Source organism: Neopsephotus bourkii, unplaced genomic scaffold (genome assembly GCF_033783945.1).
Source record: "Neopsephotus bourkii isolate Nb327-2 ecotype Australia unplaced genomic scaffold, CSIRO-AGI_Nbou_v1 NB_1589, whole genome shotgun sequence".
NCBI classification, from domain to species: Eukaryota; Metazoa; Chordata; class Aves; order Psittaciformes; family Psittacidae; genus Neopsephotus; species Neopsephotus bourkii.
The window spans coordinates 35925-52864 of record NW_026902065.1 but is presented as its reverse complement, the minus strand read 5'-3'; the positions used below and the strand labels follow the sequence as shown (position 1 = coordinate 52864).

At 47.5% G+C, this 16940-nt stretch overlaps 1 protein-coding gene across 2 annotated transcripts; it reads right to left on the bottom strand.

The window, feature by feature from the left end:
• Window positions 1–528: 528 nt before the first annotated feature.
• Window positions 529–16445, bottom strand: IL2RB (interleukin 2 receptor subunit beta). 2 transcript variants are annotated; one of them, XM_061371735.1, is made up of 10 exons: window positions 14329–16445; window positions 13162–13259; window positions 12458–12584; window positions 11383–11488; window positions 10375–10483; window positions 9319–9467; window positions 8751–8922; window positions 6473–6569; window positions 4703–4787; window positions 529–3373 (listed from the first exon to the last, which is right to left on the bottom strand). In XM_061371735.1, the coding sequence occupies exons 2-10, from the start codon at window positions 13241–13243 to the stop codon at window positions 2546–2548; spliced, it is 1755 nt and encodes a 584-aa protein (XP_061227719.1). In that variant the 5' UTR covers window positions 13244–13259; window positions 14329–16445; the 3' UTR covers window positions 529–2545. The 2 variants fall into 2 exon arrangements, with proteins under 2 accessions (XP_061227719.1, XP_061227720.1); XM_061371736.1 differs by having other exon boundaries at window positions 14593–14632.
• Between the last annotated feature and the right edge of the window lie 495 nt (window positions 16446–16940).

Genomic DNA, 16940 nt, shown 5'->3' with positions numbered 1-16940 from the left:
ATCACTGAGAGTGTTATGCTTCTAGTATTCTAGACCTGGGTTACTCACATACAAGACCACATGATCTTGTCTTCCTGGAAGAAAGGTCCAGTTATCGTCAGATCTGATGTTGAGCACTTCCTGCTGCAGTGTGTCGCACATTCACACCCAGCATGGCTGCAGATGCAGTATTAACAGCTTGCCAGCTCGAAACCTGTCAGCGTTTTCACAAGGAGGGGAAAAAGTACTGAGCCAGCAGGATGGTCCTCAGGGCCTTGTGGCAGGATCACCTCCAACTCTGCTTTCTGTTTTAGGTGGCTGATTCCCTGAGGGGAGCAAGTAAGGAAGGCGGGCTAAAGGTGTATCGAGCAAAGCTTTGCGTAGTCACCTATTTGGAAAAGCTGTTAACTCTTTCCCCCCACACCAAAGGACAGAAACCCACTGTAGATTACTAAATATTTCTTTTATTTGGAAAAAGGCAAAGTTTTTCTTTTGTACTCAGAAGCGAGAATAATGAAAAAGCTGATGAAGATCTACATTGTACATAAGTACAACTAGGATACTTGGCCCATGTAAAACAGCAAATTGCCTGTCAGGGGCATGGGATTCAGCACATCTTTTTGAAGTCCATCTGGGAAGATTCTCAATGTATAACAAGCAGCTGGGCAAGCCTTATGCTTCCTTATCCAGGAAGCTGTAGGATGGTCTTCAGCCATTGTCTCCTGCAGACAACGGAGCAGTCCACATCTTGATGCAGGTGGTGAAGAAGCTGATGAGAGGAGAGGTTTAGCTCCCCCATTCCTCTCAGTTACATTCAGGTTCAGCTCCTCTGAGCAGCACTTTTGAGGTGAAATCCAAGCCAGTGGGTACCCCATAGCTGGGACTCATAATAATATTCCGTCTGCATAATGCAAGGTCAGGTAACAGCGTGGAACCGTGACAATGGGGAAGCTCAATGCTTGTACAAACAGGGGTAAGGAAGAGTTAGTTCTGAGTGATACTCAAGGGGTGACAGAAGTAATGAATTTGATATCCTTGACCTTTTTGATATAAAAAATCTTAGAAGAAGAATCTTTAGCACAGGGCTGATATTTTCCCATTGCTGAGTAGTCTAGAAATATGCAAGAAAGCAGGTAACAGTACAGATGTTAAATGCAGGGATGTGTGTAACCAGAACAGCTTGTCTTCCTTTGCCTTGCCGCTTTTCTTCCATGTTGAGCTGCTTTTTCTGAAATGAGATCAGCAAATGCAGAGGAAAAACAAAAAAAAAACACAGTTTGGCCTTTGCTATCCCCATTCTTTGTGAGTGGATTGGGGTTTTCTTTTCAGCAAAGGTGCTGATTTGTGGGTTAGTTTTCTGGGCTTATTCACCACATCTTTGCTGCTAATTAGGCAGTGGTTTTCCCTTGAGCAATGGAAGGAATGGGCAGCAGTGTTGTGATGTTTTCCACTAATACAGGATGTGGGATGAACTATTCTGCAATCAGCTTATCGTAGTCAAATAACTGTATTTTGCCAGCAGGGCAGAGAGGCTTTCGATTTCATGAAAAATATTGCAGCAAGAATGGGAAATTGTGTGCGTTCTCTTTACTGCCATCATCAGACCTGGGGGAAAGGGAGGAGGGGGATTTCCCCACTATTTTTAACCCAAGAGTGGGGATTTGTTTTTACATTGCATTGCCTTAGACAGCTGACACAGCTGGGGCTCTGAGCCTCCTTTGGAGACTCAAGCCCAAAGCTGGACTGAGTAGCTTAGAATGTAATATCTGATTAAAACCTGAAGTGGGGACATCACAGGAAAAGTTATACCCTTGGTCAGACGTCTTCACCCATTTCATCACTGGCCACAGCACTGACCAGCAGTGCTACTGTCCCTTGTACAAAACCTCATGTCTACCTTTTCAGGCATTTCTCCCTCTCGTTAGAGGTTTTTAGGCTGGGATGAGGCAAATGGACCATGTGGCTGCTCAGCATCAAATCTGAGTGCTATTTCACACCAAGATGCAGAGCATGGAAGTGCTGGCACAGCCTCCTGCTAAGGAGCTGGGAAGTTAAAAACAAGCTGGTGCAATTTGGGATGGCACTTGAGCAGCTCAGAAAGGGGTTTCTACGCTGTCAGATCCAGTAATAGCAGAGAAACAGGTTCAGTTACAAAGGTGAGTTCTTGTTGGCCTGTATGCCTAAGAATCAGGCTTGTATGTCTCCATTAGCTATGTCGCCACTGAACAGCTTTAATGTGCCTTTATTGTTTTCCATCTGTTGCTTTACTGCCCAGTAGCCTAGTTCTCCATACAAAATGTCCTCTCATTTCCAGTGGTCTGTTTCACGAACACCTTCGGAACTGGTGTTTACCTATTTAGACATCCATGAATTTACACCTTGTCCATCCTATCCCTTTTCTGGTTTTGCAGCCCTCTAGAGTAACTGTGCTCTCCAGCCTCATTAAAGAACAGTCCCAAGGGGTCTGATGCTGAAGCCACGTTCTTGCCCTGAATAGCAAAACTGTCACTCCAGCCTTTCCTGCAGAGGAGGCCTTTCCCACCTGTGGGTTTCCTCCAGGCAGATCCTAAACAGAGCAATAACTGTATTGGCACTGGAGGTCCCTCAGGGAAAGGTAGGCACCAGTGTTTGGAACCTGGCTGGAGCAGGCTGTTCTGCATGAATCTTCATTCTGGCTCTGCCTTAGAGGTGAAGGCTGTGAGGAAGAAGAGGTATCATGTACTGCTGGTGTACAGGGGTCAGTCGGAGGGTCTGCCTCCCCATTCCCCTCCATTACATCAACAGTATTGCTGTCATCCAGGTCTGGTGGGTCAGGGAAGTCAGTGTCCAGCTGGCACAGGGCCCCAGGATGCTGTAAAGCTGCTTTGTCCATCACCTTCTCATTCTGTTTCAGAACTGGTGTTGGTGAAGTGCCTTCACTTGACTGGAGAACCCCAGAAATAGCCATGGCCTGCTGGGATTCTCCTTCCATCTTTTCCATGAGTGGGCTGCTTTGTAATCCCTGGGTCACCATGATACAGTGCAAGAAGTTGTGGTACAACACTGGCATATCCTCTGTCAGTGTGCAGAGGTCTGGAGAGTGTAGAGCATGGTAAGGCTCACCGTTCCCACTGTCAATGCCCTCCTGTGTGAAAGGCTCATAGGTGAAGTATACCTGGCAGGGCTCAATTTCAAAGGAGTTGGAAAGGGGGAAGAAGAAGTAGCCTTGGTCGGTGAAGCAGCTGGATACAGAGTGGCCACTGTTTTCTAAGGGTGGTTCAGGAGTTAGGGTGCCCTTGGAAAGTAGAAGCTGTGATTCCTGGTCATTCTTCTGCATCACCTCAAGCATGGAGATCTCTGGGGTTGTGCTGTTCACACAGTAGGAAGATGTGGAGAATGGGGAGGAGAGCCATTTCTGATGGGAAAGAAACACAAAGTTTAACACTCAGGGCTTCTCCTGAGCGCCCATAGCCATCAAGTGACCTTTTCTCTGTCTAAGCAAGAGTTGCTGGAGGTGGGGAGGGAAATTCACATTCATGATATCTTATCTGCAGGATTTACAGAGAAATTATGTCTTTCTGTCACTTTGAAATCAAAAGTGGATCTTGCAAGCCTATGTTTTGAGATTTCTGGAGGGTGAATGGAAGATGAAGGATAAAATTGAAGGAAGAAAAAAACCCTACAAGGCTGTAAGATGAAGGTGGAAACATGAAAAGCAGTACTGAGATGCTTGTCACGCAATCTGTTCCTAGGTGCTGAACCAGTTTCTGATACATCTGCATGGCACTATGCAGATTTCTTGTCTCAAAGTGCTCTTCCAGGCCCCTTGTGCCTAGATTTCCACACTCGTTATGAGTGCATCAGTATCCTTAAAAACTAACTGGTTTTGGTTACATCCAGCTTCATTGCCTTTATGGCCAGTAAAGCCACTTTTTCTAGTCCTTTCTGCACTGAGAAAGTGTCTTCAGTGCCCACTGCACACCCCCAGTCCCCTACTCTGCACTCTTCCCCTGTAGATAAGCTTTCTAAGCCTTTTTGCACTTAGGCTTTTCCAAAGCTTTGCTGTCCTCTGCACCTTCTGCAGTTTTTTTCCATCCTTCTTAAAGAGAGATGCCCCTTGGGAACCCCTCCCACGCCTTGCATCTGACACTCCCTTTAATGCTGCACAGAATGGTAATTGTCTACTTGCAGCTGCCTGTGCTCACAAACGAGACAAGGGGAAGGGTGAAAGTGGAGGTGGAGAAAGAAGGAAAAGAGACAACAAGAATTCAGTGAACAGAGGAGCACCACCCAGAGTAATGGCCATTCTAGTCAGGGGCAGGGGAAAGGCTCAGAGCTGGGAGGAGGAGATCACAGCAGGAAATCTGGGGAGGATCTAGGCAGCCTAGAGCAGTCAGGGAGGGCCTGAAGTGGGGTTGAAAGGGACCTGAGAGGCCAAGCTCCCTGCTGCAAGCCCCTTGTTTTCTCCCAGGCTCCCTGTTAGGGGAGCAGCGTGCTGAGGTTTGTGTGGTTTGCTGTTTCTCAGTTCTGTAGTTAGAGATGCCTCAGCTGAGTGTCAGGTTTTGGAAGGGCAGAAGGTTTCTTTCGAGCAGAGGACTCGGCAGCTGATGCTACAGGCACATGTGCCAGGTGTGCATATATGTAGGTCTCAAAACTGCCTGCTTGCCCTTAGGCATGTTTAGCTGGACCCTCCTTTCCCTCATTGCTTGCTCTTATCCACATGGCTCTATCCCCAGTCCCATACCTGAATGTCACCTCCGTGAACTGAAACAAGTGGGGGGAAGAACTTCTCGGGGTCTGGGATGTGAATCTTCAGGATCTTCTTAAACCTTGAGAAAAGAAAATGAGAAGAAGGATTGAGGCAGGCCCCAATCCTGACCAACCTGGCACTGTGATACAGGTAGGAGAAAGTATTGCAGCTCATGGGTGTTACTCTGGCGTGGGGAACGGGTAAAATAAGAGCAAAGCTGAGGGCTGTCTTTGCTCTTGAGCGGCTTAAAAAGCAGTAACTGAGGGATGAGATGTATAGAGATGGGGTAGTTAAATATGGTATTGGAAAATAGATTGCCCTTAGCCTTTTCCCTGGGGAGGGTAGTTAAATCTGGTATTGGAAAATAGATTGCCCTTAGCCTTTTCCCTGGGGAAGCACAACCAACAGTTCACTGGTTTCTTCCCTGCCTTGGCTGGTCACCTTAACTTCTCCACCTGCTCCCTTAAGGCCCTATCTTGGTGACAAGCTGGACACGTCTCCCTTGTTTCCAAGCTTCAGCTGCCGTGAGCTGCCCCCTCTCTGCTTTGCTGACACCACAGTGACTCTGAGCACCATGTGGCCTGAGCAGGACCATCACTGGCAAAGCTGTGGCCGGAGCTCTCTGCCCTGTTAGCAGGATGCTGCGTGGTATTGCTAGGACACACTGGCCATGCAAGCCGAGTATACCTTGCAGCAGTCCAGAGGCCTCTACTGTACTGGAACCAGCCCGTTGCCACCCTGAGGTATCATGAAGTGATCTAATCTGTTTCTCGGCCCCTCAGAGAGGTTGGCTGATCTTGTCAGCTCTTTTCTGAAGCTTTGCTGTGGGATGCTTTGAGGAAAAACCCTCTTGACCTCTGGAGGCAATCAGTGTACTCTCTGAAGCATCAGAATTTGCTAGTTCTTGCATATAAACTACCTTACATCACTGCAGATGCTATTTTTATTCATGCATGTCTAATCCTTCCCTTGCGTCTTACCTCAGCATTATCCTCCATCCAATTCCCCATGGTTAATTATACTTTGTGAAGAAAGGAGGTTTTTTCATCTCTCTCTGTGCCATATAGCTAGCACTTCCTCACTTTTGTATTATGACTTAACGTAAAACACAGTGACTTTCTCAGTATCCATCTTCCTTCAGCATGCTTCTCCTCTTATCCTTACAAAGAAGTCATCCAGGCTCTGCTGCCTCATCCCTGAGAATATTTCTCCCTGCTCCCTGCCATGAACATCAGCACGCTGCTTCCTTGCCCCTGCCCTAAGATGAGAAAACCTGTGGCCTTTTCTAACCTCACCGTCACTCTCTATGTTATTGCATGGGGTAACCTTGCGAGACACTTTCAGTTCTGAACAAAAGCAATGTCTGGGGAGAAACACTGGCAAAGAGATCTTTAAAGCCTCAGGTAGATATTTACCAGCATGTGATGAGATACTTCAGGACTGCACAGACAAGGAATAGGCAGAATTGTACTTCTCACTGTAATCCTTGTGCAACAGAAGTTCTAAGGTGGCTGTTTTTAATTCAGCGAGGGCATGGCACCAGGTCACAGGAGCGCGGCACAGTGCAATGATGGTGGTAAAACCACATCATCTTGGGTGGTGATATATCTCCCCAGACAAGTGTCAGCCTCAAAGGGTTGGGCTATAAACCGTATTTTTAAGTTGTTCTCTATGCTGAATCACAGAAGGTGAAAAATAGGCTGGGTTTTGAGAAGACACATAAAACACAGGAGAGGAACAGAGCGGAAAACGATTCTCATTTACCATTTCAGGGTCCGTAAGTTAATAAGGAAGGCAGTTCCAATGACCACAAAGATGCAAGTGCTCACTATAAGAAATGGCAGTACCGGTTGGGATGTTTCTGCAAGATGAGAGAGAACAAGGGATTTGCTGTAAAAATTTAGCCAGGATGCTGGAGGTAGGATCTGCGGCCCTTCCATGGCTGTTCAAGGTGATCAAAGTGTGCCTTTATTATGATTTTATATAATAGTACAAAATTATGCATAATTATAATATACAGGGCCTTTATTATAATTGTATATAATAATATATACAATTATAATATACAGGTCAGATAAATTGAACTATTTTCTGCTATGTTGTATAGAATGCCTATGAGCTGATACGGGTTTCAGAGTCTACTTAATAGGTAATTTGTGCTAAACAGCTTGAACTCTGTTTATAACAGCACCACAGCTGGGGGTTGCCACAGATAAGATGCCACAGTCTACTAGTTGAAGTGCCCATCAACATATCTGTCTCTTTGCAAAGGAAAGCAACGAGTCCTAAAATCAGCTTAAGTGGGACTGGAGACTTGACGTGGTGTTATGAGTCAGTGGGGGAGACAGAGTCATGGGGTTCATGGGTCCTTGAGAAGGCAGGAGGGCCAAGGATGGAGAAGGTTAGGGGTCAAAGGACTGCCTTCTTTCTTTGGAAAAGTGTAGGAAAGCTTTAGGTTACAGCTTTCCATCATATTTTAGCACTTGGATTAGGAGAAAGAGACTGAGTTTCCACATTGCCACTGCTGCCAGCACTCCTCAGGCTTGTCTGGTGTCATTTCTAACTTTTCTTAATCTGTCTCTTTCACACACATCTTCCTAGTGCACGTTTTCCTGGTCTTGCTCTTCTGGTGCCCACCTCCTCTGCCTGCTCCCTCATCTCACTCCATCCCTCACAGCCCTTGGTCTGGGCCTGCGGAACATCTCTGGAGTAGTTGTGAGGAAGCAGAGAAGAGTAAAAGGAGGAGGAGACATTTTTAGGACATTCTTTGCCTGTCCTTGAGACGCTACTCAGATCACTTTGTCTCCTCTGCCTCTGGTACCCTGGTTATCTTTGGGTCTTGGTTGCTATGACAACTGTTTGCGGCTGTATCCTATTCACTGACATCACACACTGTCAAAATTTGATCACCACAGCAACACAGTGCCCTTTCTAAACATAACTCCTCTGTTTATACCAGCACCAGGCGGCACAACAAGGAGGGGCTGAGCAGGGGCAGAATAGGGGTGAAATGAGAAGGAATAACCTCCATCTGCTTATCTTTTGGAAAAGAAATTACAGAGACCACAGCCAATCACTCACTGAAGAGACTTGCTCAGGGCACTGTCTTTCAAGCTGGAGGTGTCCTAAATGATACGGTTCACAGCAATGACTGATGTAAGTCTCAACAGAGCTTCTCAGCTTGGAGAAGAGAAGGCTGTGTGGAGACCTCATAGCAGCCTTCCAGTATCTGAAGGGAACTTACAAGGATGCACAAAGAGACCCTTTATCAGGGACTGTAGTGATAGGACAAGGGGTAACAGGTTTAAACTTAAACAGGGGAAGTTCAGGTTAGGTAAAAGGATGCAGTTCTTTACTGTAAGGGTGGTGAGGCACTGGAACAGGCTGCCCAAAGAAGTGGTAAATGCTCCATCCCTGGCAGTGTTCAAGGACGGGTTGGACAGAGCCATGGGTGACATGCTCTAGAGTGAGGTGTCCCTGCCCATGGCAGGGGGTTGAAACTTAAGGTCTTTTCCAACCCTAACTATTCTATGATTCTATGTATGTAAGCCTCTTCCACTCTGTGCAACTTTGCTTCCCAGTTCCAGTGTCCTTTGTTTCAGGAACTGAGCACTCTGTTGTACTTCGTCTCACCAATCAATGGCTCTAACAAACTGGGCCATTTTAGAAAGGTGGATTTATGTTGCTAGTTCACATTAGTACCTGGGAAATTGCCAGTCCTGGCCACTGCTTCTGCAGGTCAGACATCTGGCCTTATTGCTTCTGAGGAAGCAGTCCTTGTTTTACATCTTGTGGATATTCCCTGGCTTCTGGAAGTCAGAGGGGCTCTACTGGGGACAGGAAGTCTTTGTCCTTAAGCTCTGTTGAGCCAGCCTGACCTAACAGATTAGGAGAGACAGACGGTTTCCAAGATTTCAAGCTGTCAACACCATCCTCCCTACCCATCTTCCTTCAGCTTCTCAGACTGCTTTGTGCTTCTACTTTGTTTTCCCTGAGTCCCTGTTTTCCCCTCCATGTCAGACTGCCTGACTCTGATCCTTACGGTCAGCATGAGTCCTCCACAGTATCGTCTCGCTCCAGTCGCTCCACACGCCTTTGCAGATACTTGAGGCACTTGGCCTTGCACGAACAGCTGCCTCGTATTTCGTGTTGGGTGAAAGGCTCTCAAACACCACCCACATCTGGTCCTGCACAATGGTGAAGTTCCTGGCCTCCTGGGAGCAGGGTAAAATTAGAGTGTCATCAACAACCCTGGCTTACAGCCTCACATAACCATCCCTTCCAAGGCCCTCACAGAGCACCTATCTCAGATCCCTGTGCCTCATGCACTGCTTATTCAACCTGGAGGAAAATTCTTCCTCACTTTGCTTTTTTCACCCCTTTCAGTCTGTCCTGGAGCTGTCTGGATTTCTTTGTAACAGCACTAAGTAAAATAGGATTCCCATCTGCCTCCATGTCATCAACAAACACTGGCAGCAGGTGACACAGATAAAAGAATGGGGGGTGTCATCTGCTCTCCAGCTTCACCAAAACTGGTTTCATCCTGAGGGATCGCACAGGAGCAGGTCCTTCATATGGTGACAGGTCCCAGTATCCCCCCCTGTACTCACCTGCCAGGACTCGGTCGTGTTTCGGTACCGCACTTGGTATTCCCGCTCCCCATCCAAATAGTGAGAGGAGATATTCAGGCTCCATGTTAAGTTGTAGGTATTTTCAGTTTTGTGAACCAGCTGAAGATTGCTTGGAGGCCTCAGCTTTACTGGAAAGAGAAAAGCAGCAGGGCTGATACCTCCACACTGTCTCTCCATAACAGGACTTCACTGCAGCAGGGCTGGTGTCTTGGTTGTGCTCAAAGGCTCCAGATAGCCATGGGAGAGAATCTGTGAGCTCTCTCCCTCTGTTTCCTCTTCTTCCCCACTGTCACTGACAGCAAAAGGCCTCTTGTCTCTGGGCTACGTTAAAGGCAGCTCCTCCTGTGAGAGTGGGCCCTGCAGTCAGTGCAATCAATCCCCCATGGTCATGCATCCTGTCTTGTGGAGGTGATCCACAAGGCAATGTATGGATAGAGACCTACAGCCACGGGGCGTGGAGTTACACAGACTGTCCAGGCTGATCCTTCCCAACCCCTGACTCTAGCCATGCTTTCTTATGCCTCACCTTGCAGCAACCCTATTGGATGTCCCCTTGAGTGACATAAGCTCACATATTCAACAAAAAAGTGTCCCAAGCAGATGTTTTTCTGCTGGATTAGGGAGTTGAACTCTTTCAGCAAAGACTGGTGCATGTCAAAGCTGGCTTAAAAGAGGGTGGAAGCACATATATGGTAGGAGGGGCAGGGGAAGAGATGCAAGACTTTCCCTCCTTCCCGCACCATGTCTTTTTCAGGAGGTCAACTGAGCTGACATTGAAGCCAGAAGTCCTAGCACAAAGCATTCTTATTTAACAGTGTCCCAGATACAGGACAGGAAGTGGCTGGCACGATGCTGCATGTTAGAGGTGCAAGTGACAGGAGTCAACATGCTTCATTTGTGTTAGTTGTAGCAGGGGACGAGGAAAAGATGCTGGTCTAAAATCAGCTATGGTGCTGCATAGGGGTGGATGGGAAGAGAAATTAGCTATCATTTCATATGGAAGCTTCAAAGACTGCAAGACAGATGAGTACTCACTGTTTGCAAGTGGACTGAAATCTTCTATTTGCACAGGTATAGACCTATTCTCTCCAACCTGGCAATGGACTGACATGGTAAGACTGTCTGCAGTGGTGAAGCATTGAGCCTGCAAAGAAAATTTACCATTAGTGACACTGATGGCTCATCAATAAGCACCCATATTTCTAAGCATTGCCTATACATAAGAGGTTTAGGAACACTTGACAATAAATATGGATGATATCTGTGGCTGAAAGGTGAGTGAGAAATCAAAGATGCATATTTCATGTGGCTGGATTTTGTTCATTGGCTAGAAGGGCACAAAATATTGCAACATGCCAGTTTGCTAGGATTGCTGTATGTGCTGACTAAGGAGGAAAGGAGTTACATTCTATGAGTGATATTTATTGAGAAAAAATATTCCTACTAAAACATTTTGTCTTTATTGGTAAGACTGAGATGACTTTAATATCAACTATTACTCTTGAAATGCAGTGGTACTAAAGGCCCACATACAACATGTAGTATTAAATAAGCAATAGGAAATCAGCTTGGTTAAAAAGAAAAGATTTTGGAGCTGTTTACCAACCATGCAGTTTGTCTTTGCACATGATGTGCAAATGTAAGAAAGCTTGTCTGTCATTAGACCTGGTTGTGAGTTTATCACAATTAATTGCCTGGGAAATGGTGTTAACCTCTTCAAGGAAATGAGGTCAAGAGGTGACTTCAGAGCTGGTGGTGATGTCCATCCCTCAGAAGAAGGGATTAGGGACAAACCCAGGTAGCTGAGACATGGGACACTGTGGTCTCTCTAGCATGGCCCAGCTCACAATGAAGCCAATCCCTCCTGCAGGGGAACCCGCAGGGGCAACGTATATTAGCGTACAATACCAAATCCTATTCTAGAACTGCAGTCAGGTTTGGCCTTTTTACACTGCTTCTGGGCATCACACTGTTTATATACCCCAAAACCCATGTGAAAGTCCACCCTGTCATTAGCCAGGACATCCCAAATGAATTACTCACATTATTGTTTTTGCTGAAGGTCCTGATGCATCTCCTCAGTCCTGTCGTGTGTTCTGCCTTTGGTAATTCACAGTGCTCCTTGATTTTTTCGGATAAGAAAGAGAACCTGGGATTTAAGCAGAACTCCAGTGAGCTGGGAAGCTGTTTCACATGGCACAGGGGGTGACAGGCTGGGAAAACATCTGTGGAGTTACAGCTGAGGGGGTATCAGACTGAGCTGCCTGCTCCAGCTGTAAGGCCAGATGGTGTCCTAGAGCCCTGCTGGTCAAGCAATAGCATGGTTCCAAATTTGGTCCAAATTCCACCCCCAGTCTCTGTGATTCACACCCACAGAGCAACATAAATGTTGTGGATTTTTAGGTGCATGCACTGAGCCCCGGAGTACATTTGCCCATCTCACCCCATTGAAGGTGTCTCTATGACAGTCATGAGCAACCCAACTACTGCCAGAATCACACTGAGCCTTTCCTTATGGCAGGCACCCAGGGAAGCCCTGGGGTAAGCTGGTGAGTCTCTTGGCTGGAGATGTCATACTTGGAGAGCACAGAGACTTAGCCAGCTCCCACTGTAATACTGATCACACACCTACCCCTCTACTGGGAGACATGTGGGAGAGGAAAACATCATGAACTAAGAGAGATGAAGGGGCCAGAGCAGGTAAGGGGAAAATTATTTTACTTCATTTATTGCTACTCAGGATGCAATATCCCAGCTCATCCTGGCAGTGGGACTTTGTATAACTTTAATTCCACCCACCCCATCCTCCTTTTCCACTGAAAATTCCTTTCAGTCCAGGGAGTGGCTACCAAGGAAAAGGGATTTTTTGGGAAATGAAGCACAGGGACAGCTATGGAGCTGGAAGAACAGCTGTGCTAGACAGTGTGGGACTGTTAGATGACAAACACTGAGCAGTGGTCCACATCTCAGCCCACATGAGATTAGAGATGGAGTTCAAGACAAAGCCACTTGACTCTGTGACTGGGGAGGGAGAGCCTACACTGTTGTTAAGTGCTAAACCTCTCAGGACACTTCCTATTCAAAGCATTGACTTTCCTCACCCTCTCCAGTCACCCACCTGCCACAGAAGGGTAACTTGGATATAATCTCCAGGTGGCATGGTGCTTCAGCCAGGTCCTTGCCTGGGGTCCAGTCGCAGAAGAGAGCTGCCCGTGAGTCATACCAACAAGTGAGGCTGGAGGTGCCTGCTGGCAGAGAAGGTATGGACAGTAACATGGCTGAATTAGCATTGACCATCACACCAGACAGTCCTGCCCCATCACAAACTACAGACTGACTCCTCTGCTGGATAACTGACTCCAAGTAAGAAAGGCAGAGCCACTCCTCTGTGTCATAGAATCACAGAACGGTTTGGGTTGGAAAAAACCTTAAGATCATCCAGTTCCAACCCCCTGCCATGGGCAAGGACACCTCACACTAAACCATGTCACCCAAGGCTCTGTTCAACCCAGCCTTGAACAGTGCCAGGGATGGAGCATTTATCACTTCTTTGGGCAACCTGCTCCAGTGCCTCATTACCGTCACAGTAAAGAACTTTTTCCTTACATCAAGCCTGAGCTTCCCCTGTTTAAATTTGAACCCATTACCTCTTGTCCTTGGAGGTTGATGTGCTTATAAGAGACCTGTAGCTGTTACAGCCTCTTCTGGCTGTATGATACAACATGAACTTTGCACAACAACACACTGTGGCACAAACACTTCTCTGCCTGACTCCCCACCCTGCTTGTGCAGCTGGCACAGGTGAAGAGAATCACTTCTTACCTTGTGCTGAGTCTGATGCCCAGGAGAGAGGTGTGAGGCTGAACAGCCAGAGGTGACACAGAAGCAGCAAAGAGGGCTTCATCTGTACTGGTGACACACTGAAAGAGAGAAGATGCCACCCAACATGTCTCAGCAATGCAAATTAGGAAGATGTCATCCCACAGGAGGTAGTCACTGTCCTCAGGTAGGGCTCAAAGCCAGTGGCAATATTCCAGGCTCAGGAACTCACACCTCTTCCACTCCGGAGTGCGTGCTCTCCCCTCACCACCTCATTTTTTCCTGCCTTGGGTGCTTTGCTCAGCACTGAAACAATTTGCAGTGCAGAACAGACAGGCTGTTTGCAGGAGTATTGCCTCCTGAAAATGCGTGTGTGAGTGCACAGCAGTCTGCATGTGTTGTTTCAGGCTGCTTGCTGACTCAGGTAGAGAGTGCTGCCTTGGTTGCACATGGCTTGTGCTTTGAAGAGGATCTTTTTTTTGGTAAGCCCCAGGGCTGAAATAACTCGGTGCTTGCTGAGTAAGTGGGGACTCTGGCTGCAACTGACAAAAGTTAGTTACACAGCTCATGGCTTAGGAGGTAGATTTTGAATAGCTTGTTTCGGACGGGGTGGGAAATCTGGGAGAAGGAGGAGTTTACCAGGTTCTGGGAAGTCAAGGCTTTAGTATACCACAAAACATTACATAGTCATGTACAAACCAAGCACCATCCTTGCATCCTCATCCTGCACTGCCTTGGAAGGAGCTGTGCTTTCCTGCCCTGCTCACCTCTCATAAACCCTGAAGCCCAGGCAGAGCTGAGCTAAATAAGACATAGTCCAGCTGGACCCTACTGGGACTACCAGAAGGGTGGGAAGAGAGGGTTTATAAAGGGCTGGCATGAGGCATAATATTGATTCCGCTCACGATAAAAGATTAGGTTCAGAGGAAGAAAAGCATGACGACAATGCATTAACAGACAAAGGGGAGAGAAAGAGAGTGAAAGAAAGCAGGCGGTGTGGTTGTGAAGATGCAGAGTATGATTTGAGAGGACTGTGGAGAGACAGAGAGATAAATATGTGCTCAGCCCTCCCCAACGGTGACATTCAGTTTGTCAGACTGAAACTTCTTCCAAGATGCTTTTCAAATCAGCCACCCCCATATGGGAAAGAGCTAGCATCACCCCCTTTACCTTTCAGCTGTGGGCACCAAGAGGTCCTGATGAAGGGAGTTCCTGGGGATCAGGTCGTAGAGTTGGGTGAATGCAGGTGCTGAACATCGAACAGTGAGGGAAATGGAGAGAGGAGAACAGAGAGAGATGGAGGCGGATATCCTAGCTCAGTGCATGTCCAGGTGCCAGCCAGTGCTGCTGGCACAAGAGTTGCTTCCAGCCTGGCAGTTCTGCACATGCATGGTCTTGTACATGCACAGTCTCTATTTGTCTTCTCCCTCTCACCTTTGCACAGGAAGCTGCCACTCACTTGCCTTGTCAGAATGAGACGAGGCCCCAGAGTATCGAAAAGGCTAGTGAGGCCGAGAATAAAAAGCCCCAAACCACGTCCTACTTCCTGCTGGTAAAGCAATAGGTGCAGAAACAAGGGTGGAGGGATCAGGTGTTAGTTTGCAGTGCTCAGATATACTGGGACCAGTTTGTAAGTATTGCTGGGGAGCCAGAGAGAGAGAGGAGGACCTATTCTCTTGGGACACTGGCAAGAGACCCACAGCTTTCTTTTCCATACACCCAAGCAGATTGCTCATATCACTCTCAGGGTCTGCACAGGTGCACAGATCACTTTGAAACAGAGGATAGCAGTCTGTCTGTTGTAGAAATACCATGGACCACTTTGTGAAGAATAACTCAAGATGCTGACCTCATCAACACTAGAACGAAACCAGCCTCCACATCAGTGCTCCAGTTTCAGACGATCCATCCTGGGTCTGAGCGGGAGTGGAACGAGGGCAGTGCTGAGTGTGAACAAGCTTGAGGTGCAGCCTTCATGCTTGCAGATGGTGTGACACCACAGGGACACCCATCCGGTGGCCTCCCTACACCGAGGTACACCCCACTCGCTCCACAGAAGGAAGAATCACCGCCTCTGATGTGAGCCTTGCAGCTAGTCCAGACAGGCAGCACCACCCCACATAGCTTCAGTGCCTGTTTGGCACAGCTTGTCCAGTCAACAGGCCAGGCAGGGATGCACAAAATATGCCCATCTTCTTCCAGAGCTTCATGCACCCTCAGCTTCACAGATAGATAACCTCTAATGGGCCCTGCAAGTTAGTTTTAGAAGATTCTTTCACCACAGGCAGACATCTTACCCTGGGTGAAGATTTTGCCATCACATCCCAAGCCAAGACAGATGCACAAAGGCAAATCCACAGCCCGACGGTTGCCCATTTCACAGATAGGCATGTGCATGCATACGTGTTCCTGCACACCTCTCTTTTTCCATACACAAATACAATTCTCCGAAGTGCAGCACGTTGCGTTTCCTGTCTGGTCTGGGCTGCACGATGATGGCCGTCTGTGTGGGGCCAGATGATGAGAATCTCCATTTATACACACAGCCGTAACCATGCTCCTCACCTTTCTCTCCTAGAGCAGCTCAAGGCCCGAGCTGAGGTCCAGCAAGCAGGTTTTGCTGATCAAAAGTTGTATGAGGCTAATCTCAGGCCTACGGGCGGTTCCTGTTTAAAGACTCTATAAACGTGGAGGTTGGGATCTCCTTTAACAACAAAGGGATCTTAGTTTCAGGTAGTGGAAAAAGGGTGTGGGAGGTGGATGAGTCTTTAGTCACAGGCAACCAGCCCAGAGACTGGTTCTCAGAAGATATTAGACCTCAAACAGTGTTGGAGCAAAACAGTGGTTTGAAGGCTGCAATAGTGGATCTTCATGGCCACTTCTGGGAGAGCACTGCAGCTAATCCAGCATCGAGCACTCACTTAGCCAGCAGTCACGAGTGTAACACCTCTTTCCCTACCATGCATGGCATAGACCAGGAATCTGAGAGGTGCCACTTGGATACTCTTGCTTATCACCTGAAGACTCCTGTTATGGCCATTGTTTGTGAGGGCAACCAGGGAATCTGGCAGCCAGCCACTGTTGAAGAGGTGCAGTGGAGAGGATGGGCTGATGCTCTCCTGCAGTGGTAATCACTGACTGTGGTGGCTGAAGCCTGGAGGTTCCCAACAGGATGGAGCTGTAATGGCATGTATTATCAGGGCACAGGCCACCTTTCCCAGGAGCTCTTAAAATGAATGCAGCTTGCTCTGGTGCAGAAGTCCTCAGCTGAAGCAATGAAATCCTCTTGGTATCACCAGCTTTGTGGCTGCAATGGAATGAGTATTCATGTTAACCATCATTTTTCCCATTTATCCTTCAGACTGAGAAATCAGCAATTTCCTTCAAACTACAGATCACTTTGGGAAAACAAGAGCACAAAGAGCCCATTTTTTATTGTTCATCTGAGGATCATAGAATCACAGAATGATTTGGATTGGAAAGGACTTTAAGATCATCTAGTTCCAACCCCCCTGCCATGGGCAGGGATACCTCACATTAAACCATATCGCCCAAGGCTCTGTCAACCTTGAACACTGCCAGGGGTGGATCATTCAATACTTCTCTGGGCCACCCATTCCAGTGCCTCACCACCCTCACAGTAAAGAACTTCTTCCTTATATCTAACCTGAGCTTCAACTGTTTAAGTTTTAACCTGTTACCCCTTGTCCTACCACTACAGTCCCTAATGAAGAGTCCCTCCCCAGCATCCCTATAGGCCCCCTTCAGACACTGGAAGGCTG

Bases quoted from the DNA above. Each gene is read 5' to 3' on its own strand.
- IL2RB (XM_061371735.1), bottom strand. From the start codon at position 13,243: ATGAAGCCCTCTTTGCTGCTTCTGTGTCACCTCTGGCTGTTCAGCCTC. The intron at 9,468-10,374 runs GTGAGTACTCAT...TTCTCTTTCCAG, and splicing joins TTTCAGTCCACTTGCAAACA to TAAAGCTGAGGCCTCCAAGC. The intron at 4,788-6,472 runs GTAAATGAGAAT...TCTTTTCTCAAG, and splicing joins AACTTACGGACCCTGAAATG to GTTTAAGAAGATCCTGAAGA.